This window comes from Bos indicus x Bos taurus, chromosome 3 (genome assembly GCF_003369695.1).
Source record: "Bos indicus x Bos taurus breed Angus x Brahman F1 hybrid chromosome 3, Bos_hybrid_MaternalHap_v2.0, whole genome shotgun sequence".
NCBI classification, from domain to species: domain Eukaryota; kingdom Metazoa; phylum Chordata; class Mammalia; order Artiodactyla; family Bovidae; genus Bos; species Bos indicus x Bos taurus.
In genome coordinates this window covers 17,041,872-17,066,445 of record NC_040078.1, presented here as the reverse complement: position 1 = coordinate 17,066,445, position 24,574 = coordinate 17,041,872, and the positions used below count along the sequence as shown (strand labels likewise).

General features: G+C 46.4%; 1 protein-coding gene across 1 annotated transcript; it reads left to right on the top strand.

Moving 5' to 3' along the window:
- The first annotated feature begins 18,425 nt into the window (after window positions 1-18,425).
- Window positions 18,426-21,240, top strand: LOC113890428 (protein S100-A7-like). Its single transcript, XM_027538320.1, has 3 exons — window positions 18,426-18,529; window positions 19,935-20,091; window positions 21,024-21,240. The coding sequence occupies exons 2-3, from the start codon at window positions 19,951-19,953 to the stop codon at window positions 21,186-21,188; spliced, it is 306 nt and encodes a 101-aa protein (XP_027394121.1). The 5' UTR covers window positions 18,426-18,529; window positions 19,935-19,950; the 3' UTR covers window positions 21,189-21,240.
- The last annotated feature ends 3,334 nt before the right edge of the window (window positions 21,241-24,574 follow it).

Genomic DNA, 24,574 nt, shown 5'->3' with positions numbered 1-24,574 from the left:
TGGGGGGGCTCCATAATCACTGCAGATGGTGACTGCAGCCATGAAATAAAAAGACAATTACTCCTTGGAAGGAAAGTTATGACCAACCTAGACAGCATATTCAAAAGCAGAGACATTACTTTGCCAACAAAGGTTCATCTAGTCAAGGCTATGGTTTTTCCAGTGGTCATGTATGGATGTGAGAGTTGGGCTGTGAAGAAGGCTGAGCGTCGAAGAATTGATGATTTTGAACTGTGGTGTTGGAGAAGACTCTTGAGAGTCCCTTGGACTGCAAGGAGATCCAACCAGTCCGTCCTAAAGGAGATCAGCCCTGGGTGTTCATTGGAAGGAATGATGCTAAAGCTGAAACTCCAGTACTTTGGCCACCTCATGTGAAGAGTTGAGTCATTTGAAAAGATCCTGATACTGGGAAAGATTGAAGGAGAGAGGAGAAGGGAATGACAGAGGATGAGATGAGATGGTTGGATGGCATCACCGAGTCAATGGACATGAGTTTGAGTAAACTCCAGGAGTTGGCTATGGACAGGGAGGCCTGGCGTGCTGCAGTCCATGGGGTCGCAAAGAGTTGGACACGACTGAGTGACTGAACTGAATTGAAAAAAGCCTAGAATAGCCAAAGTGTTAGTTGCTCAGTTGTGTCCAACTCTATGCAAACCCATGTATTGTAGCCCACCAGGCTCCTCTGACCATGGGGATTCTCCAGGCAAGAATACTGTAGTGGGTTGCCATTCCCTTCTCCAGGGGATCTTCCCAACCCAGGGATCAAACCCCGGTCTCCTGCATTGTGGGCAGATTCTTTACTGTCTGAGCCACCAAGGAAGCCCCAAGAAGGGCCAAAGCAATTATGAAAAGGAGAGTTGGAGGATTTATAACACTAGATGCTAGTTAAGGTTTATTATAAGAGCTGCCATAACTAAGACACTGTGAATCTGGTTCAAGTATAGTCAAATAGACCGACAGAATAGTAAAAAAAAAAAAAAAAAAAAGCCAATAAACAGAAACCTCGATTAAGTAGAGTTGGGACACCAGCAGGGGGAGCCCTCAGACTGTGACAATGGCAGAGCCTGGTGGCTCAGCCGGTAAAGCGTCTGCCTACAATGCAGGAGACCGGGGTTTAATCCCTGGGTCGGGAAGATCCCCTGGAGAAGGAAATAGCAACCCACTCCAGTATTCTTGCCTGGAAAATCCCATGGACGGAGGAACTTGGTTGGCCACTGTCTATGGAGTCGCAAAGAGTCGGCCACGACTGAGCAACTTCACTATCACTATTACTAACATTAAGAAAGACTTCTTTCCTGTCGAGGACTTAACTTTGGAAGAGGCCTATTCTCTTTTATTTTGCTGCAGTTTCCCTCTTCACTTGATGTCAGGAACTTGCCCATGACTCTGTGGTTGCAGACTGAACTGCAATTTGCTGCTGATCCCAAAGAAATACAGCTTTGCTGGAGAAATATCTGGTAGTCTATTAGTTTCAGGTCAACAGAACTAAATGGAGAACGGAGAAAAAGACATACGTAATATAATATACTTGTTCTATGACAAAAGAAGCACCGCTGAGCCATCGGAAAAGGAAAGCTTTTCAATACATTGGACTGGGTTAGTTGGATACTCATGTGAAAAAAAAAAAAGAAACTTGACCTCACAAGTCATCAAAAATTCCAAGTGGACAGTAGGTCTAAAGGTGAAAAGTCAAGGAATAAAATTCTTGTAACATAGGAAAATATCAAGACCTTGGGGTAGGTAGGCAAAGATTCCTTAAACAAGACAAAAGGAACACTATTCCCACAGGGGTGCTGGGATGGTAAGTTGGGCTCAGGAGCAGCCAGGCAGGTGCTCAGTGAACCCAGATTCTCTGAGGGCCACACCAATGCCTCTAGCCCACCTCACTCTCCTCTGGGGGTTTCTGAGCGACAGACCCCCCGAGACCCAACTATACCCCGCTCATAAAGATAACTAGATAGTCAAGAAAATGGTCTTTCTTCAGACTTTTCCTCTCTGACTGATTTGGGCTTCTTTTCCATGCATTTGTGGAAAAGGGTGACCAGGTCCCTGGTGGCTTCCTTAGATACAGTGTGACTCGCCTTTTCTGTCAACAGGCTGAGGCTGACAAAGCAGGGGCGTGGGTGTGTATACCAAACTGAGAACCTGTAGGAAAGAAGAATGAGAGGTGAGGGCTGTGGAGGGGGTAGAAATAGAGCTAAAAAGAAAAACCACAGACTTGCTTTTCCTTTGATCCAGATGATTTGGTAGGAAGCTCGGTAAACAGGAGGGATGAGGGATGAGGGCTGAAGGCCTAGGGCTGTGAGCCCAGGAGAAGACGGTGCTCGCCATGGAAGAGTTGGAGTAGGGGAGCCAGGCTGAGCTGTGGGGTTGGGAATTGTAGGTTCTGGGTGCAGGGTACACAGGGCTGAGGAGGGGCTGTAGAGATAAGAACGACACCCCTTGGAGCCAGAACCTACAAATCAGTACCCAGCTTCCTCTACTGCCACCCTAACTTGTCATCTTATCACCCACTAACCCAGGGCCCTTGAGTCTGGGGTCCTCAAGGGATGACCCAAGCTATGGTCAGGACAGAACCAGAATTCTGAGGGCACGCACCACCCTGCTTGGAGGCTTATATCATGGGAAAGGTCACATCAAGAATGAGCGGGACAGGCTCAAGGGGCATACTAGGGAACCGACCCACCCACATAACAAAGTCATTGTAGGGCACTGGTTTTAACAGAAAGCAAGTGGAGGCAGAGGCACCTTCCTTACATTCCCACCCTTGTACACAAGGCTCAGGATGGAAGAGAGAGAGAGAAAAGGAATGATTCATTAGAGAGCAAAGTCTCCAGTTTCTGCAGAAGGGTTTGCAGCTAGCTTCTGTTGGTAGAAGGGCTAAAAAGAAAAGGATCTTGGCAAAGAATTTTTCAATCAGCATAAGGACAAGCACTTAAAGGACAAGACAGCTGGCCTTTGGGTGGAGGATTAAATCAAAAGGCAGACATAGTTATTTTAATTTATTTTTTATAGAAGTATAGTTGAATTGCAATGTTGTGTAAATTAATGCTATACAGCAAAGTGACTCAGTTATACATATATAAACATTCTTTTTCATATTCTCTTCCACTATAGTTTATCACAGGATATTAAATGTAATTCCCTTTGTTATACAGTAGGACCTTGTTGCTTATCCATTTTATATATACCAGTTTACATGTGCTAATCCCAAACTCACAAGTTATCCTTCCCCCACAGGAGCACCCTTCTCCCTTGGCAACCATAGTCTATTTTCTGTGTCTGTGAGTCTGTTTGTCTTTCATAGATAGGTTCATTTGTAGAATATTTTAAATTCCACAAAGAAGTAATATCATACGGTATTTGTTCTCTTTCTGACATGTCACTTAGTATGATAATCTCTAGTTGCATCCATGCTGCTTCAAATGGCATTATTTCACTCTTTTTCATGGCTGAGTAGTATTCCATTGTATATATGTACCACATCTTCTTTATCCATTCATCTATCAATGGATATTTAGGCTGTTTCCATGTCTTGGCTATTGTCAATAGTGCTGCTACGACCATCAGATCAGATCAGATCAGTCCCTCAGTCATGTCCGACTCTTTGCGACCCCATGAATCTCAGCACGCTGGGCCTCCCTGTCCATCACCAACTCCCAGAGTTCACCCATACTCACGTCCATCGAGTCAGTGATGCCATCCAGCCATCTCATCCTCTGTTGTCCCCTTCTCCTCTTGCCCCCAATCCCTCCCAGCATCAAAGTCTTTTCCAGTGAGTCAACTCTTCACATGAGGTGGCCAAAGTACTGGAGTTTCAGCTTTAGCATCATTCCTTCCAAAGAAATCCCAGGGCTGATCTCTTTCAGAATGGACTGGTTGGATCTCCTTGCAGTCCAAGGGACGCTCAAGAGTCTTCTCCAACACCACAGTTCAAAAGCATCAATTCTTCGGCACTCAGCCTTCTTCACAGTCCAACTCTCACATCCAGACATGACCACAGGAAAAACCATAGCCTTGACTAGACGAACCTTTGTTGGCAAAGTAATGTCTCTGCTTTTGAATATGCTATCTAAGTTGGTCATAACTTTCCTTCCAAGGAGTAAGTGTCTTTTAATTTCATGGCTACAGTCACCATCTGTAGTGATTTTGGAGCCCAGAAAAATAAAGTCTGACACTGTTTCCAGTGTTTCCCCATCTATTTCCCATAAAGTGATGGGACCGGATGCCATGATCTTTGTTTTCTGAATGTTGAGCTTTAAGCCAACTTTTTCACTCTCCACTTTCACTTTCATCAAGAGGCTATGACCATAGAAACGCATGTTTTTATGTCCATATCAGCACTGTTGAATTCTGTTTTTGAATTATAGTTTTATCTGGACATATGCACAGGAGTGGAATTGCTAGATCCCATGGTAATTCTATTCTTTTCTAAGGAACGTCTATACTGTTTTCCACAGTGGCTGCACCAACTTACATTCCCATTAAAGTGTAAGAGGGCTCCCTTTACTCCAGACAATCTCCAGCATTTGTTATTTGTAAACTGTTTGATGATGACCATCCTGACCAGTGCAAGGTGGTATCTCGTGGTTTTGATTTGTGTTTCTCTAATAAGTAGCAATGGAGAAGGCAATGGCACCCCACTCCAGTACTCTTGCCTGGAAAATCCTATGGATGGAGGAGCCTGGAAGGCTGCAGTCCATGGGGTCACTGAGGGTCAGACACGACTGAGCGACTTCCCTTTCACTTTTCACTTTCATGCATTGGAGAAGGAAATGGCAACCCACTCCAGTGTTCTTGCCTGCAGAATCCCAGGGATGGAGGAGCCTGGTGGGCTGCCATCTATGGGATCACACAGAGTCAGACATGACTGAAGTGACTTAGCAGCAGCAGCAATAAGTAGCAATGTTGAGCATCTTTTCATGTGCCTATTGGCCATCTGTATGTCTTCTTTGGAGAAATGTCTCTTTAGGTCTGCTGTCCATTTTTCAATTGGTTTTGTTGTTATTGTTGATGTTGTTGTCAAGTTCTGTGAGCTGTTTGTATATTTTAAAAATTAAGCCCTTGGTTGGTCCCATCGTTTACTAATATTTTCTCCCATTCTGCAGGTTGTCTTTTCATTTTGTTTATGATTTTGTTTGCTGTGAAAAAGGTTGTAAGTTTGGTTTGATTCCACTTGTTTATTTTTTCTATTTCTAGTCTTTGGGAGGTTGATCTAAGAAAATATTGGTATGATTTATGTCAGAGAATATTTTTCATATACTCTCTTCTAGGAGTTTTATGTTGTCACGTCTTATGTTTAAGTCTTTATGCCATTTTGAATTTATTGTATTTTTGTGTATGGTGTGAGGGTGTGTTCTAACTTCATTGATTTACATGTGTCTGTCCAACTTTCCCAACATGACCTGCTGAAGAGACTGTGTTTTTCTTTTCCCATTGTACATTCTTAACTCCTTTGTCAAAGACTAATTGACCATAGGTGTGTGGGTTTATTTCTAGGTTCCCCATTCTGTTCCATTGATCCATATGTCTGTTTTTGTGCCAATATCATGCTATTTTGATTACTGTAGCTTTGTAGTATTGTCTAAAGTCTGAGATGATTATACCTCCTGCTTTATTATTTTTCTTCAGGTTTGGTTTGGCAATTCCTGCTCTTTTATGGGTCCATATGAATTTTAGGATTATTTTTTCCAGTTTTGTGGAAAAAATCATGGGTAATTTGATAGGGATCACATTAAAACTGTAGATTGCTTTTTGTGCATGTGTGCATGCTAAGTCACTCAGTCGTGACTAACTCTTTGTGATTCCATGGACTGTAGCCCACGAGGCTCCCCCATCCATGGGATTCTCCAGGGAAGAGTACTGGAGTGGGTTGCCATTCCCTACTCCATTTCTTTGGGTACTATGGCATTTTTAAATTTTTATTGGTGTATAAGTACTTTACAATGTTGTCTTAATTTTTGCTGTATAACAAAGTGAATCAGGTACATGTATGTATACATGCCCTCTTTTTCAGATTTCTTTCCCATTTAGGTCACCACAGAGTACTGAGTAGAGGTCCCTGTGCTATACTGCAGGTTCTCATTGATTCTCTATTGTATACATTTGTTGTTCCTGTTGTTCAGTCACTAAGTCACACCTGATTCTTTGCCACACCATGGACTGCAGCATGCCAGACTCCTCTCACCTCCACTATCCTCCAGATTTTGTTCAAATTCATTTCCACTGAGTCAGTAATTCTATCTAACCATCTCATCCTCTGCTGCCAGCTTCTCCTTTTGTCTTCAATCTTTCCCAGCATCAGGATCTTTTCTAATGAGTCAGATCTTCACATCAGGCAGCCAAAGTATTGGAGCTTCAGCTTCAGCAACAGTCTTTTCAATGAATATTCAGGGTTGATTTCCTTTAGGATTGATTGGTTTGATCTCCTTGTAGTCCAAAGGACTCTCAAGAGCACCACAGTCCAAAAACATCAATTCTTTGGCAATCATCCTTCTTTATGGTTCAACTCTCACATCCATACATGACTACTGGAAAAACCATAGCTTTGACTACACAGACCTTTGTCATCACAGTGATGTCTCTGCTTTTTAATATGCTGTTTGTTTTGTCACAGTTTTCCTTACAAGGACCAAGTGTCTTTTAATTTCATGGCTGCAGTCACCATCCACAGTGATTTTGTAGCCCAAGAAAATCAAATCTGTCACTGCTCCCACTATTTCCCCTTCTATTTGCCATGAAGTGATGGGACCAGATGCCATGATTTTAGTTTTTCTAAGATCACTCTCCTCTTTCACCCTCATCAAGAGGCCTTTTCATTTCTCTTCACTTTCTGCCCCTTCATGGTTCACAGCCTTTTCATAGCAAAGGGGCTTGTGTGACTCAATGAAGCTATGAGGCATACCAGGCAGGGCCACCCAAGATGGATGGGTCATAGTGAAGAGCTCTGACATAAGCTCCAGTGGTCCACTGGAGGAGGAAATGGCAACTCACTCCAGTATTCTTGCCACAAGAACCCCATGAATAGTAGGAAAAGGTAAAAAGAAATGATATTGGAAGATGAGCCCCTCAGGTCAGAAGGTTTCCAGTATGCTACTGGTGAAGAGCAAGGGGAAATTATTAATAACTCCAGAAAGAATGAGAAGGCAATGGCACCCCACTCCAGTACTCTTGCCTGGAATATCTCACGGACGGAGGAGGCTGGTAGGCTGCAGTCCATGGGGTCGCTAAGAGTCAGACATGACTGAGCGACTTCACTTTCACTTTTCACTTTTATGCATTGGAGAAGGAAATGGCAACCCACTCCAGTGTTCTTGCCTGGAGAATCCCACGGATGGGGGAGCCTGGTGGGCTGCCATCTATGGGGTTGCACAGAGTTGGACATGACTGAAGCAACTTAGCAGCAGCAGCCAGAAAGAATGAAGGGGCTAGGTCTGAGCAGAAACACGCAGTTGTGGATGTGTCTGGTGGTGAAAGTAAAATCCAATTCTCTAAAAAACAATATTACATAGGAACTTGGAAGTTTAGATCCATGAATCAAGGTAAATTGGGCGTGGTCAAGCAGGAGATGGCAAGATTGAACATTGACATTTTAGGAAACAGTGAACTAAAATAGATGGAAATGGGCAAATTTAATTCAGATGACTATTATATCTACTACTGTGGGCAAGAATCTCTTAGAAGAAATGGAGTAGCCCTCATAATCAACAAGAGTTCAAAAGCAGTATTGGGTGCAACCTCAAAAACGACAAAGTGATCTCAATTCATTTCCAAGGCAAACCATTCAACATCACAGTAATCCAAGTCTATGCCCCAACCACTGATGCCTAAGAAGCTGAAGTTGACCAGTTCTTTGAAGATCTACAACACATTCAAGAACTAATACTTAAAAAAAAAAAAAAGGATATGTCTTTTTCATCATAGGGAATTGGAATGCAAAAGCGGGAAGTTAAGAGATACCCAGAATAACAGGCAGGTTTGACCTTGGGGTAAAAAATGAAGCAGGGCAAAGGCTAAGAAACTTTTGTCATGACAATATGCTGGTCATAGCAAACACCCTCTTCCAACAACACAAGAGACGACTGCACATGAACACCAAAATTATACTGATTATGTTCTTTGCAGCCAAAGATGGAGAAGCTCTATACAGTCAGCAAAAACAAGACCTAGAGCTGACTATGTCTCAGATCATCAGCTCCTTATTGCAAAATTCAGGCTTAAATTGAAGAAAGTTGGAAAAATCACTAGACCATTCAGGTATGACCTAAATCAAATCCTTTATGATTATACAGTGAAGGTAACAAATAGATTCAAGGGATTAGATCTGGTAGACAGAGTGCCTGAAGAACTTTGGACAGAAGTTAGTAACATTGTACAGGAGGCAGTGACCAAAACCATCCTAAAGGAAAAGAAATGCAAGAAGGCAAAGTGGTTGTCTGAGGAGGCTTTACAAATAGCTGAGGAAAGAAGAGAAGTGAAAAGCAAAGGAAAAAAGGAAAGGTGTACCCAACTGAATGCAGAGTTCTAGAGAACAGCAAGGAGAGATAAGAAGGTCTTCTTCAATGAACAATGCAAAGAAATAGAGGAAAACAAAAGGATGAGAAAGACTAGAGATCTCTTCTAGAAAATCAGAGGGAAAATATAAAGGGAACATTTCGTGCAAGGATGGGCATGATAAAGAACAAATGGTAAGGACCTAACAGAAGCAGAGAGATTAAGGAGAGGTAGCAAAAATACACAGAATAACTATACAAAAAAAAAAAAAAAAAAGGTCTTAATGACCCTGATAACCACAATAGTGTGGTCACTCACCTAGAGCCAGATATCCTGGAATGTGAAGTCAAATGAGTCTTAGGAAACATTATTACTAACAAAGCTAGTGGAAGTGATGAAATTCCAGCTGAGCTGTTTCAAATCCTAAAAGATGATGCTGTGAAACTGCTGCACTCTATCTGTCAGGAAATTTAGAAAACTCAGCAGTGGCCACAGGACTGGAAAAGGTAGTTCTCATTCCAGCCCAAAGAAAGGCAATGCCAAAAAAATGGTCAAATTACTGTACAATTTCACCCATTTCACATGATAGCAAGGTTATGCTGAAAATCCTTCAAGCTAGGTTTCAGTAGTACATAAATTGAGGACTTTCAGATGTACAAGCTGGGTTTAGATAAGGTAGAGGAAAGTGAAAGTGAAAGTAAAGTCGCTCAGTCCTGTCCGACTCTTTGCAACCCCATGGACTGTAGCCTACCAGGCTCCTCCATCCATGGGATTCTCCAGGCAAGAGTACTGGAGTGGGTTGCCATATCCTTCTTCAGGGGATCTTCCCAACCCAGGGATTGAACCCAGGTCTCCTGCGTTCCAGGCAGACACTTTAACCTCTGAGCCTCCAGGGAAGCCCAAGGTAGAGGAACCAAACATCAAATGGCCAGCATTCATTGGATCATAGTGAAAGCAAGGGAATTCCATAAAAACATCTGCTTCATTGACTGTGCTGAAGTCTATGACTGTGTGGATCACAACAAACTGTGGGAAATTCTTAAAGAGAAGGGAATACCAGATCACCTTACCTGTCTCCTGAGAAACCTGTATGGGAGTAAAGAAGCAACAGTTTGAATTGGACATGGAACAACTGACAGGTTCAAAACTGGCAAAGGAGTACGTCAAGGCTGTTTATTGTCACTTGGCTAATTAACTTCTATGCAGAATACATTATGGGCTTCCCTGGTAGCTCAGCTCGTAAAGAATCCACCTGCAATGCAGGAAACCCCAATTCAATTCCTGGTCCGGAAGATACCCTGGAGAAGAGATAGGCTACCCACTCCAGTGTTCTTGGGCTTCCCCAGTAGCTCAGAGGGTAAAGAATATGCCTGCAATGTGGGAAACCTAGGTTCGATCTCGGGGCTGGAAGATCCTCTGAAGGAAGGCATGGCAAACTACTCCAGTATTGTTGCCTGGAGAATCCCCATGGACAGAGGAACCTGGCAGGCTACAGTCCATGGCGTCACAAAGAGTCAGACATGACTGAGCGCCTAAGCATAGCACAGAGTACATTATGCAAAATGCCAAGCGGGATGAATCACAGGCTGGAATCAAGATTACCAAGAAAAGTACCAACAACCTCAGAAATGCAGGTGATACCACTCTAATGGCAGAAAGTGAAGAGGAACTAAAGAACCTCTTGATGAGGGTGCAAGAGGAGAGTGAAAAGCTGGCTTGAAACTCAATATTTTATACATAGTAGTGTATATATCGGAGAAGGCAATGGCACCCCACTCCAGTACTCTTGCCTGGACAATCCCATGGATGGAGGAGGCTGGTGGGCTACAGTCCATGGGGTCACTAAGAGTCGGACACGACTTAGTGACTTCACTTTCATTTTTCACTCTCATGCATTGGAGAAGGAAATGGCAACCCACTCCAGTGTTGAGAATCCCAGGGACAGGGGAGCCTGGTGGGCTGCCATCTATGGGGTCTCACAGAGTTGGACACGACTGAAGCGACTTAGCAACAGCAGTGTATATATGTCAACCCCAATTTCCCAATATATTTCACCTCCCCTCCTTACCACTTCGATATCCATAAGTTTTCTCTACATCTGGCTCTCTATTTCTGCTTTGTGAATAGTTCATCTGTGCCATTTTTCTAGATTCCGTATATAAGTGATATTATTACATGGTATTTGTTTTTCTGTTTCTGACTTACTTCACTCTGTATAACAGGCTCTAGGTCTATCCATGTCTCTGCAAATGGCACTGTTTCATTCCTTTAAATGGGTGAGTAATATTCTATTATATACACCAAATCTTCTTTACCCACTCCTCTGTTGATGGACATTTAGGTTGCTTCCAGTCCTAGCTGTTGTAAATTGTGCTGCAATGAACATTGTGGTACATATATCCTTTTGAATTACTTTCTCCAGGTATATGCCCAGGAGTGGGATTGCTGAGTCATATGATAATTCTATTTTTAGTTTTTTGAGGCACCTCCATGCTGTTCTCCATAGTGGCTGTACCAATTTACATTCCCACCAACAGTACAGGAGGGTTCCCTTTTCTCCACATCCTCTCCAGGATTTGTTGTTTGTAGATTTTTTTTTACAGCAGCCATTCTCACCAGTGTAAGGTAATACCTCTTTGTAGTTTTGATTTGCATCTCACTATTAGTAATGTTGCTGAGCACCGAAGAATTGATGCTTTTGAACTATGGTGTTGGAGAAGACTCTTGAGTGTCCCTTGGACTGCAAGGAGATCCAACAAGTCCATTCTAAAGGAGATCAGTCCTGGTGAAACTCCAATACTTTGGCCATCTGATGCGAAGAGCTGACTCATTGGAAAAGACCCTGATGTTGGGAAAGATTGAAGGCAGGGAGGGATTGGGGGCAGGAGGAGAAGGGGACGACAGAGGATGAGATGGCTGGATGGCATCACTGACTCGATGGACGTGAGTCTGAGTGAACTCCGGGAGTTGGCGATGGACAGGGAGGCCTGGAGTGCTGCGGTTCATGGGGTCGCAAAGAGTTGGACACGACTGAGCGACTGAACTGAACTGAATTAGTAATGCTGAGCATCTTTTCATGTGTTTGTTGGCTATCTTTATGTCTTCTTTGGAGAAATGTCTATTTAGATCTTCCACCCATTTTTTTCATTGGGTTGTTTGTTTTTTTGATATTGATATACATGAGCTGTTTGTATATTTTGGAGATTAATCCCTCATCAGTTGCTTCATTTGTAAATATTTTCCCCCATCCTGAGGGTTGCTTTCATTTGTTTATGGCTTCCCTTGCTGTGCAAAAGCTTTTAAGGCCATTTTAACAATATTAATTCTTCCAATCCAAGAGCATGCAATATAATTCCATTTCTTTGAGTCACCTTCAATTTTCTTTATTAATGTTTTATAGTTCTCAGCATTTAAGTCTTTCACTTCCTTGGTGAGGTTTAGTCTTAAGTATTTTATTTTGGGTGTTTCAATTTTTAAAGGTTTTTTTTTTTAATATTTGTTTTCTGACATTTCATTATTGGTGTTAAGAAATGCAACCAATTAGACAGAACCAATCAGCTTTTACTCTATCCCATGCCACCCCAGCCCTATCCCCCGGAGTGAATGATTCAGAAGTCTGTGTTCCTTAGAGCTGAGAGATAATAGAAAGTATACATTGGTCTCTGCCCCCTGTTTCTGGCACAGAGCTCCTCAAACCCTTGCATTAGAAACATCTTTTGTTCTAATTCTTGGTCTTTGACCCTGACTCAGGGTGCCGGGGTCCAGCCCCGGTGGATCCAGGGAATTCAAAGCGGGGACAGCGTCGGTGAGGATCAGGAAACAATTGCTTAATTAAACATTAATTAAGGATATAAAAAGTGGTGAAATAAGGATAGCTCAGCAAAGAAATTCAGTGGAGAAAAGAGGCTGAATAACTTGGTTTACATGGAAAGCTAATAAAATTCCAAGGCAAGGAATTTACGTCACCTATGTAGGCCGCAGGCGTCCTCCCGTTCTCCTGAAGGAGAGGAGACATTAAGGCCTCCCCGGTCAGATCTTAGAAGCCCAGGTATAATTAGTAGGCTTGATGAGCCTCCACGCTCCAGATGGGAATTCAGCCAGAAGGTGAGAGAAAGAACGACATGGGGAGACCAAGTTCCGGTGAACAAGGCCCGCACTTTATTTCCCAAAGTAGTTTTTATACCTTAAGTTGTGCATAGAGGATAATGGGGGAAGGGGTAGAGTCATGCAAGGACAGCAGTCCTTGATCCTAATCGAAGCCAGGCTTTCTTCCTGCAAACTTACCATATGCAAAAGTTTAAGTGAATTACATCATCTTCTGGCCAAGAGGCCTGTTAACACTTTATGATCCTTTCTTCAGAAAACTTATTTTTCTCTAAAGGTGATCATTCTAAAGTCAGGTGCCACCCTCCAAAAGCATTAGATAAAGTTGCATTCCTACAGGGCAAAGGTGTGGTGGGCTATAACAAGAAAAGAATTAACTCAAGGGTCCCAGGTTACAAACATTAAAGCTACTACTTACATTCCTATACATCAATTATATTAATCAATACACTCCCAGGGACACAGTAGGTAAGGGATATGGAAACTTAGCAGCAAACATTGGCCCAACAAGTGAAAAACCCTTCACCAATACAATTTATAATCAATCTTTTAACTGCTCAAAGGAATCTGTATTTAGACAGTTTAGAACATCTCATGCCTCTCACAGTTGGGAGGCTCTGAACAATCACATGTGGCCGGAAGAACCTATTCAGGCAGGCTTGAGGATTTCCAAAGGAGTTTGTAGGTTGAAACACTCTTGTCATGCCCAGGAACTTTATTAACTGGAGCTGTAAGTTAACTCTTTTTCAGAGAAAGGTAGTGGGGGACAGCCCCCTGTAAAGTCAGAGGTGTAGGTTTGAGCACAAAGCAGTGAAGTGGGCAGACTCTGGTTTTGGGGGTAGATGCTCGAGAATTTCCAGGGGGACTCCTGAGGCTCGATCCTGCCTTTGCGTATGCCAAGCCTCCTTCCTCATTACCTTTGCCACGGGCGGAGTTCCTCACGCTGGCTCCCGGCAACAGGGCATTGAAACCCTTGTACTCTCCTGGGTGATGGGAGTGTCACTTTAAAGAAGTGACTCTGGGTGGGCTGCTCATTGAGGGTTGGTCACCGAAATGACTAAGCCATGATTAGAAGCTTGAAATTTTCAGTTCTTCCCTCATTCTCTTAAGAAGAGAGAAGTACTGAAAATGGAGTTAAAGATCCATCATCCCAAGTGATGAAGACTCCATAAAATCCCAAAAATAAAGGATTTGGAGGGCTTCCAGGAGGTATAGGAGAGGGGCACAGCCAAAGAGGGCATGGAAGCTTCATTCTTCTGCTTCTATCCCCAAAACATGATTTTATGCAAAGCTTGGTGGTAAGCATTGGGAAAAGATTCAGTTCAGTTTAGTCACTCAGTCGTGTCCGACTCTTTGTGACCCCATGAACTGCAGCAGGCCAGGCTTCCCTGTCTATCACCAACTCCCAGAGTCCACCCAAAGCCAGGTCCATTGAGTCAGTGATGTCATCCAACCATCCCATCCTCTGTCATCCCCTACTCCTCCTGCCTTCAATCTTTCCCAGCATCAGGGTCTTTTCCAATGAGTCTTTTTCCAAAGAGTCAGCTCTTCCCATCAGGTGGCCAAAGTATTGGAGTTTTAGCCTCAACATCAGTCCTTCCAATGAACATCCAGGACTGATCTCCTTTAGGATGGACTGGTTGGATCTCCTTGCAGTCCAAGGGACTCTCAAGAGTCTTCTCCAACACCACAGTTCAAAAGCATCAATTCTTCTGCGCTCAGCTTTCTTTATAGTCCAACTCTCACATCCATATATGACTACTGGAAAAACCATAGCCTTGACTAGACGGACCTTTGTTCGCAAAGTAATAATGTCTCTGCTTTTTAATATGCTGTCTAGGTTGGTCATAACTTTTCTTCCAAGGAGTAAGCATCTTTTAATTTCATGGCTGAAGTCACCATCTGCAGTGATTTTGGAGTCCAGAAAAATAAAGCCTGACACTGTTTCCACTGTTTCCCCATCTATTTGCTATGAAGTGATGGGACCAGATGCCATGATCTTAGCTTTCTGAATGTTGAGCTTTAAGCCAACTTTTTCACTCTCCTCTTTCACTTTCATCAAGAGGCTCTTTAGTTCTTCTTCACTTTCTGCCATAAGGGTGGTATCATCTGCATATCTGAGGTTATTGATATTTCTCTCAGCAATCTTGATTCCTGCTTGTGCTTCATCCAGCCCAGCATTTCTCATGATGTACTCTGCATAGAAGTTAAATAAGTAGGGTGACAATATACAGCCTTGATGTATTCCTTTTCCTATTTGGAACCAGTCTGTTGTTCCATGTCCAGTTCTAACTGTTGCCTCCTGACCTGCATACAGGTTTCTCAAGAGTCAGGTCGGGTGGTCTGGTATTCCCATCTCTTTCAGAATTTTCCACAGTTTATTGTGATCCACACAGTCAAAGGCTTTGGCATAGTCAGTAAAGCAGAAATAGATGTTTTTCTGGAACTCTCTTGTTTTTTCCACGTTCCAGCGGATGTTGCCAATTTGATCTTTGGTTCCTCTGTGTTTTCTAAAACCAGGTTGAACATCTGGAAGTTCATGGTTCACGTATTGTTGAAGCCTGGCTTGGAGAATTTTGAGCATTACTTTACTAGCGTGTGAGATGAGTGCAATTGTGCGGTAGTTTGAGCACTGTTTGGCGTTGCCTTTCTTTGGGATTGGAATGAAAACCGCCCTTTGCCAGTCCTGTGGCCACTGCTGAGTTTTCCAAATTTGCTGGCATATTGAGTGCAGCACTTTCACAGCATCCTCCTTTAGGATTTGAAATAGCTCAACTGGAATTCCATCACACCCACTAGCTTTGTTCGTAGTGATGCTTTCTAAGGCCCACTTGATTTCACATTCCAGGATGTCTGGCTTTAAGTGAGTGATCACACCATCGTGCTTATCTGGGTGGTGAAGATCTTTTTTGCACAGTTCTTCTGTGTATTCTTGCCACCTCTTCTTAATATCTTCTGCTTCTGTTAACTCCATGAAGAGATTAGAGTATAAATAAATAAGAAGAATATAAATTAGAGTATAGATAAATTCAGAAGCTTTCACTACCAGAAGACACAGCTGCAAAAATTAAAATTTGCTGATTGGTGCTCACATGGAAACCAGCAAAGACATCCCAGCAACCCTGGAGAAACCTCATGTGACAACTGTGTGTGACACTCAGTAGCACCACCAAGCAGAAGCTAAAGAAAGAGAAAATCAAATATCTCCGCTCAGGGCAGGAATCTCCCACTGGGTCTATGATTGGCACCAGCAGAATAGGAACAGTGCTGTCTGTAGATGAGAATCTCAGGGAGCCTTCTGGGAATGGACCCCACCACTTCCTCCCACTCTCCAGCTTCAGCCTAGATGTGCCAGGCTTACCTTTAAGAGACTAGGAAGCAGATCAGGAATGATCTTTGCAAATTTGAGTGGATTCTCCACCATGTCCCATATTTGAGCAGAAGTAACCCTAGGGTCACCCCTCAACACTGTCTGCATAGATGACCTAAGAGAAAGCAAATTCCTTTGGTTCTCAGGGTCACAGAATTAATAACAATAAATCCCCCCTACACACCCGTTCCAGTCAAGATCTGGAAAGCTTTTCAGGAGGCGAGCACAGGCTCTGGGCTGCATTAGAGTTTCCAGGGTGGCAACTGAGAAGCAGTGTTGTGTCCTGATACCCTCCAGCGAGTGCCCCACCCACACTCCCTCCTTTCTTGCCCCTCCCCTAACTCCTTCTGGAAGCCCAGGTCAATGCTCAGCACAGCCCTAATGATCATAGACAGAGCGAGTGCCTATCTCTGATCACCATCTCATTGCCACCTCCCCAAGGTGTGTCGGCTGCTGGCAATGCTCCAAGGCTATTCAAAGGATGCCCCCAGCCAAGGTGTCCCTGGTTCCCCCACCTGACAAGTGATTTCTCCCACCTCAGAATTCCAACAGTCTTCCCCTGAACCTTTCTGATGATACCTCACTTGCTGGTTCAACCAGTGTCCGTGGAGTTCTCACCTAGCTCTGGGCATTGGGGCCAGTGAGAGTGAGACATGGACCAGACCTCAGTGAGTGCGGCCAGGGGACAGTGAGAAACCAACCCACATGCACAAGGACGTGGGGACCATGACTCTGCCTGGAGGCTTCCCGTGGGAAGTATCACTGAGCTGCAGGAGGTCTGGGGTCTCTGAGGTCTGGGGCCAGGGCCTCCCACCCTCTCCCTGCTCCCACCACCATCGCACTGTATATCCCCAACACAGGGTAGACTGGGTTACTCGTGTGCCCCCAGGAGATGGAGCAACACTCAAGTACCATCCACACCCGCAATATCTTTCTCTCTCTGCTCCCCCTACACACACATCCAGAACAGAGTCTACAATCAAAATATAAGCAATACATAAGTATAAATAAACAGATAGACAAACAAGAAAAATAACAAGTGGTTTTTTGTTTTCTTCTGCCACCAAAGTGGGATCTTTTAGGAAGCCTGGACTGTGCTGCCTCTGTGGAGAAACCCTCAAGAGATGCCAGACATTGACCACCCGTTTGGGGTCTCCATTCCCTGCTATGACCTGTCCTAGTTGGTGGAAAGCTACTTGGGTGAATGAGATTGGTCCAAAAATTAGGTCCCATCCTAGCGTGACATCAGACCAGCTCAGCAGAGGCCCAGGGAGCCTGAGGACTACCCACCAGATGAACCAGGGCACTCTTGTGTCATATGAGGAAATTCAGGAAGAGGGAGCAGGAAATTGATCAGTATCAGTGATTCATCAGCCCCTTTCCTCACCAAGCCTAGAGGGGCTCTGCTGACTACCCCATCTTGTTCCCACACCTAGCATTTCAACAGCAGGTTCAACACACCAGAGCCCGGGGCTTGCCTGCCAACTCCGAAGATATTGTTTAGCATGGAGGAAGGTCAAAGGTCATGGAAGACGTGTAGGAATTCAGCATCAGAGACTTTGACAAGAAACTTTGCCCAAGTCGTAGCCCCCAGGATCATTCCACGGCTGTCACCACCACTGGACCCAGACAGTGAGGTCTGAGTGGTCCAGGCGCCCCAGGAGCTGCGAGGGGAATTCAAGAGTGAGGAGGTGAACTCAGGACTCAGGTTCTGGCCCTGAGTGTTCCCTCAGCAGCAAGTGAGCAGGCTGAGCCCACTGCCCTCTCTGTGTTCCTTCGTCCGTCACCGTGGGTCCTGACACCTGTCTCCCTCCCAGGATCCACCGAGGACTAGGTGTGAAGATGGCAGTGAGGTGGTGTGACTGTGAGTACCAGAAGGCAGGGCCTGAGGTGACACAAGTCTACTTAAAGCATTAAGACTAAGAATTGGACCAGATTTTCTGGGACCTGATCCTGACTGCTGTCTACTAGCGGTGTAGTCTTAGTTTACTTAAAGCCCTGATGCACGTATTTTCCACTCTTACATGGAGACAACAGATCTAGAGCCTAGTTGGTGAAGGACTAAAGAGAGAGCAAGAGCGGGTAGGTATGCTGAGCCCTGGAGTACCTTCAGTTCTCAGTAAGTGGCCGTGGGGTTATTGTTCTGAGACCGAGTTTGTAGAAGGACTGAATAAATAAAAATGGAGACCATGCAGCCTTCAGAGTCCAAAATTCCATCCACTTTAGGTCCAGAAACCCAGTTTTCTCTACTCTGTTCCCAGTCCTGTTGCAATACATCCCACCGGTTGCCCAGCCCCAGATCAAGCAGGGGACAGAGAAGCCTCTAGGGAAAGATCCTGGGAGGTGCAGTGTGTCCTGGGGTTCTGCCGGGAAAGGCTGAGCACACCCCCCTGGGTGTGGCCCACCCACCTGAGTGGGGCAATGCTCCAGGAAGCAGAGAGCGAACACATCCGCAGGGCTCCCAGCCCCGGGAAGCTCCCGGCTAAGCCTTATAAAGGGACCAGTCTCTGTCCAGTGAGCATCTCACTCATCCTTCTCCTTGGTGACGTCTCCTCTGATCAGGTAAGTCTGCTCCGGCCTATCTACCTTTTCTAGGAGGAGCCGGGAAGCAGCTCTGGGAGGGGATGCAGGAGCCTGTGGTCCAGTCCCGACTCTGCTGCCAACATGCTGAGGTCCCATCTGTGTGGCAAGATGACCAATACTCCCTGCTCCTCCACTGGCTCCTCGGTGATGCTCTTGTGGACACGTGCCCAGTGGGAGCTGAGGACCCTCCCCCTCTTCTTGCTTTCTTCCTTCTCTGGACTCACCTGATTATCAGGTCAAAAAACCCACCGACCTCACCCTTGAGGAGAGTGGGAGTCCCAGCCAAAGCCTTCACCCCAGGCTTGGGACCCCCACTCACCATTACTCTGGTGAGACGTCCTGCCCTGACCTGGGTAAGAGACTGATCAACCAGAACTCCCCACCTCCTCCCAGCAGGAAAATGCTCAGGGACCATCTGCACGCAGGGCTCGGCTCTGGTCTTGGCCACGTTGACAGAAGCCTTGGGTGGGTCCTCTTACTGACAGAACAGTGGGCTCTTTCTCCTACATCAGAAGGCAGGGGGGTTTGTCTTAGATGTTGACATGCGTGATGCAGGGTCATGTCCTGGCTGCTTAGGAAAGTGGCATGGGGGGGGCTGCTCTGTCCAGGTTCTCTGACTGGGGTCCAGGGCAGCCTAGACCTCTGACTGCTGGGGGAAGAACCTGCTTAGGAAAGTCAGATGTTCTCTTTATTTTAATGAGGTCAAGCCTTGGAGATGCACATAGTGCCCAGTAACAGAAAATCGGAAGGACCCCGATCTCCAGCCTTCCACCCAACAGCCTGGAGCTGGGGCAGCTATTTCTGTTCACTCCCAACCCCAGGCTGATTCTGATCCCCAGTCCCTCTTTCTCTCTCAGGGGTGGTCCAGGAAGGCCCCCACCAGGGCTCAGGACAGGACTGCATTTCTGTGCACTTATTGTAGAGCCTACTTTATGGTCCAGGTGGATTTCTAGGGGATCTTCCTGAAGCAGCCCCGTGACTTCCCCCGTGACTCTGACCCTGATGCTGAACCTAGAGAAGATGGATTTGCTGCTGTTTGGGGTGTGGGGTCATCCAAAGGCTCTGGTTGCCAGGTCCCACCTCAGGCTCAGTCTTCTCACTGGGGCTGACCCCCCGTCTCTGCTTCCACACGCTGTGGTCCTCCCCACAGTGGAGTCTGCCAATCTCCTTCACCTACTCACACCCTGAGCTGTGGGGACCCAGCCCCAAGCTTGGTCACGCCCTCCTGCTGCTCAGCTACTCCTTCCACCACGCAGAGAAGCAGTTTCTTGTGCTCCAAATGAGCCACGCTTTTGCTGGCTGCTCAGTCCCCATCCAGGTGTCCTAACTTGGGGACCCTCCCCTGGGGGAAGGACACAAAAGGTCACTGACTCCTCTCTGGCAGCTCTTTTGAAGCCAAGATGAGCGGCTTTCAGCTTGAGCAGGCCATTACAGACTTGATCAACCTGTTTCACAAATACTCGGGATCCGATGACACCATCGAGAAGGAGGACCTGCTGCGGCTGATGAAGGAGAACTTCCCCAACTTCCTCGGTGCCTGTGTGAGTGGGGTTCAGGTCCCCCATGGTGACTGGGTCCTGGCATGACTGAGGACCCTTTCCTGGGTGACTTTGGACAAGTCCCTCTATTCTCTGATCCTCACTTTCTCATCTGCAAAAGGGCATCATGGAACTTCCTATCCTGACCTATAACAGGGTGTAAAGAGATGATGTATGTGGCAAAGTAGAACAATGTGTGCATATAAGTACTTGATGATAAGTTATCAAAAAGCGCTACAGCTGGAGGGCAGTGACGGGTCCCCTCTCGCCTGTCCCAGCTTCTGTATGAGACTCAAACTCTTCTGCTCAGATCTTGAGAGGCTCTAGAGGCTCCCCTCAGGGTTCTTGAGATCAGAGGGAAGGTGACAGAAATTCCATCACTGACAGAACTTAAGACCATTTTATACAACAAAGAACTCATCCACTGACCTGATTTAACTGGACAATTCGATGTACTGAACTGACTACAAAAAGAAGAGGTTACTGGGGAAAGCAAGAAGAGGGAACTCAGAGCAAGTAAGACCTCATAGGTCAAAAGAAGAAGGGGTTGGCATGAGGCAGACAAGGGTAGGGCTTATTTTGAGTCCCTGAGCAGAACTTAGGTAGGTGGTCACCTGCAGGGAGTTGGGGGAAGTGGGGGGTGGTCTGGGGCTGGAGACTCCCCCCACCAGCACACTGATCAGGACAGCTCTGGGCAGAGCCTGCTCACCATGTCAGGCTTTCATCCAAGTTCACATTTGGGGAAGGACTCTCCACTGAACTGCTGGGCAACGTCAGTGTCCCCACCTCATCCCACACCTCCCCTCCTCAATGCCATACCAGACACCTCTGTGCTGCGTTGGGTCCTCATTTCTCTGTCTCTACTTCTTCCTCTTCTCCCAACTCATCGCTTTTGTGGAGCTGAATTTGCCTGTTTTGATGTCTTTTGCCCACAGGAGAAAAGGGGCAGACAATACTTGTCCGATATCTTTGAGAAAAAGGACAAGAATAAGGACAAGAAGATTGACTTTTCTGAGTTCCTGTCCTTGCTGGCGGACATAGCCACAGATTACCACAACCACAGCCACGGAGCACAGCTCTGTTCTGGGGGAAATCAGTGAGCCCAGAGGCCTCCGGACAACCCAGGAAACAATAAAGTGTTGTCCTCCCAGATTCTGGCTTATTTCCTTTCTTTATGGGGGCGCCTATGTTGTCAAAACTGCTACTCCTTGTGAACATTTTCTGGAATTTCCACCAGGTGGATGGACCAAGAAGGTGCTAGCAGTGCGCCCTCTCATGGCCTCCAGCATCAGCGAGCATTCTTCTCGGCAGGGCCTCTTGTCCACCTCTGTCCCTGCTCCCTAACAAATGTAGCCAACATTCGGGGTCCCAGAGATGGAGGCCAGGACAAAGCATTCCAGCAGGCCCCAGACATGCTTTTCCTTGTGAAGGCAGGGCTCAGCATCTGGGGACCAAGAGACTGCAGTAAGCAGAAGCCAGTGTCTCCACACTGGGCCTCATGCCCCAATATTTTCCCGAGGGGCTGTGGAGACTGGCACCGATTTAAAAGGGTTTTCTTGCTGGGCGGGTGCGCGGGGGAGTTTGAGGACACAGGGCCATTTGTCGCTGTGAACAGGAGGCTCAGCAGTACCAAACGGTTGAATCTCCTGTCCTGTGGCCTGGGGTCCCTGGGCTGTGTCCTGGTCCCCGTGCAAGCCTTGGTGTGTTTTCGCCTATGTGAGTGTCCCCGTGGAAGTGAGAGTCACCCTGTTTGCTGAGCTGATTCTCAGCAGCTGTTTGCTACAAGCCAGGAGCTGTGTGTTTGGGGATAGCACATGGTGATGGATGCTCCAGGCAGAGGAGGTCTAGCTAGTCCAGGGGTCCAGACATCCCATGGGAGTCAAGTGAGGAGACAGGACTGCAGAAGGAGCCCAGTGGAGAAGCCTCTCAGGGAGGAGAAGGGGCCCTGTGCCGAGCGTGTACATGCCCGTCTCCTCTATCTGCCATGGGTAGGGGCATGTCATTACCCACTGGCCCTTTGAAGCCAGGCAAGGTTCTAGGGGCTGAGGATTTAGAAGCAAGTACAACGCCGGGGCTTCCCAAACAGATCACTGGTACTCCTCAGAGTATCTCCAGGGCGCCACGAGGCAGAGTCAGTGCTTACCCCCTCCCCAGTGCCACTTACAGATCATGTCCCCTGCAGATTCAGCCAGCGTGCCCTCCTTGAGGGCACCTCTTCTGGCCCTATCACTCCCCACCCCGCAACCTCCGCCCACTCAGCCTCCCACTAACCTCTTATTCAGGCAAACCTTCTTCCTGGATGAATCAGGCAACCGTCTCCACATCCTTCTGCTCTCCCGCCAGCAGGTGACATGTAGGACAAGTTATTGTCTGCGTGGGTGACTGCTCAGCTTCCTTGACACCATTCCTTGAGCACTTCAATTTCCAGAACATCACCTCCTCTCTCTTGAGGAACATCCCTTGCAGACTATTTTGCCAACATTCATAACCAATGAAAAATAAGAAAATAGGCTGATTCATGTCAATATATGGCAAAAACCACTACAATATTTTAAAGTAACTAGCCTCCAATTAAAATAAATAATTAAAAAAAAAAGAAAATAACAGTAATAAAAGTGATTAAAAAATAACACTAGTAATCAGAACAAGGCAGACAACAGTTTATTGACTCCTGAGAGGTCTTCATTGAGACCTCTGGGCTGAGCTGGGCCTGGCTAATCTCTGACCCTCAATACAGGGCTTCTAGCCATGGGACTGGCTGTGTAAATCTATGGCAACTGCAGCCTCACTCTAGAGAAACTCGGGAAAACTGATCTTCTCATCTTGGTCTTGTCTTGTTTCTTAAAGAACTCTTCTAAGAAACCTGGCTCTAACAAACTCACAGACTTAGAGAACCAACTTATGATTGCCAGTTGGGAGGGATGGAACGAAGGGATAGTTAGAGAGCTTGAGATGAACAGATACACACTTGCATATTTAGAATGCATAACGAACAAGGACCACCTACTACATAGCAGAGGGAACACTGCCCAATGTTAAGGGGCAGCCTGGATAGGAGAGAAGTTTGGCAGAGAATGGATACATATACACGTGTGGCTAAGTCCCTTCCATCCACCTGAAACTAGACAACATTGCTATTAGGCTACGCACGCATGCTGAGTCGCTTTAGTCACGTTCGACTCTGCGAGGCTATGGACTGTAGCCCACTAGGCTCCTCTGTCCTTGGGATTCTGCAGCAAGAGTACTGGAGTGGGTTGCCATACCCTCCTCCAGGGGATCTTCCCAACCCAAGGATCCACCCATGTCTCTTATGGCTCCTGCATTGATAGGTGGGTTTTGTACCACTAGTGCCACCTGGAAAACCCTGTTAATAGGATATATCCCAATACAAAATAAAAAGTTTAATTAAAAAAAAAAAGCAAGAAATCTGGCTCTTTCTTTACTGTGGGGAGAAGATATCAAACAAAGGAAAACTTGATTACAGCCCTGGCCTGGAGCGAGGTGGGAGGACGGCAGAGACAAAGGGAGAATAAGTAGGGTGAGTGTGGGCTGCAGGGATGGGGTGGGAGCCCTGGCCCTTGGCTTTCCAGGGGCGGCTCTTCGGCTGTAATGACAGCACACACTGGACACCAGGAAGTTCTAGGGAGGGCCTGCCTGTGCTCCGGGATGCTCAACAGTCATTCTCCCTAGTCTGACACCCCTGGGATCGCAGTCTTCAAACTACCCTCGCTCACCACTATTCCCCTGTGTGTGTGTGTACGTTCTCGGACACTCAGTCGCGTCCAGCTCTTTTGCAACCCTATGGACTGTGGTCCCACCAGGCTCCTCTGTCCGTGGAGTTTTCCAGGCAAGAATACTGGCGTGGGTTGCCATTTCCTCCTCCAGGGGTTCTTGCCCACCCAGGGAATGAGCCCACAGCTCTTGCATCTCCTGCCCTGGCAGGTTCTTTACCACTTGCCACGTGGGGAGCCAGGTTCTATGGCCCAACCGGAGGAGCCCCTCCGGGCTCTGCTGGAGGTGAGGCTAATTTTCACCAAGGTCATGGGATGCAAGTGGAGACCAGAGGGTGATGGGGCATTTGCTCTTGGGATTTGTAGGCTAGTCCATCCTAAGTCCAGATCAAGACAGGCTGAGGCCAGAATAATGGTGAATAGCGGTCCCAGGACTGGGACAAGGGGGATGTTGCAAACATGGAGGTATGGGCTGTGAGCCCTCCAGTTCCTCTCTGAGCACCTTGAGAACACCTGAGCCCAAAAAGCTAGGGGATGCCACAAACTGCAGAGGAAGCAGAAAAAAGGCAGCAGAGGGTAGAGAAGGCTCTGGAAATCCTAGATTTGGGTCTATCCTCAGTTACCTGGGCTTCCTTGGTAGTTCAGATGATAAAGAATCTGCCTGCAATGCAGGAGACCCCGGTTCGATTACTAGGTCAGGAAGATCCCTTGGAGCAGGGATAGGCTACCCACTCCAGTATTCATGGGCTTCCCTG

Excerpts from the sequence above, each read along its gene's own strand:
- LOC113890428 (XM_027538320.1), top strand. The coding sequence starts at position 19,951 with ATGAGCGGCTTTCAGCTTGAGCAGGCCATTACAGACTTGATCAACCTG. Across the intron at positions 20,092-21,023 it reads CCAACTTCCTCGGTGCCTGT|GAGAAAAGGGGCAGACAATA; the intron begins GTGAGTGGGGTT and ends TTTTGCCCACAG.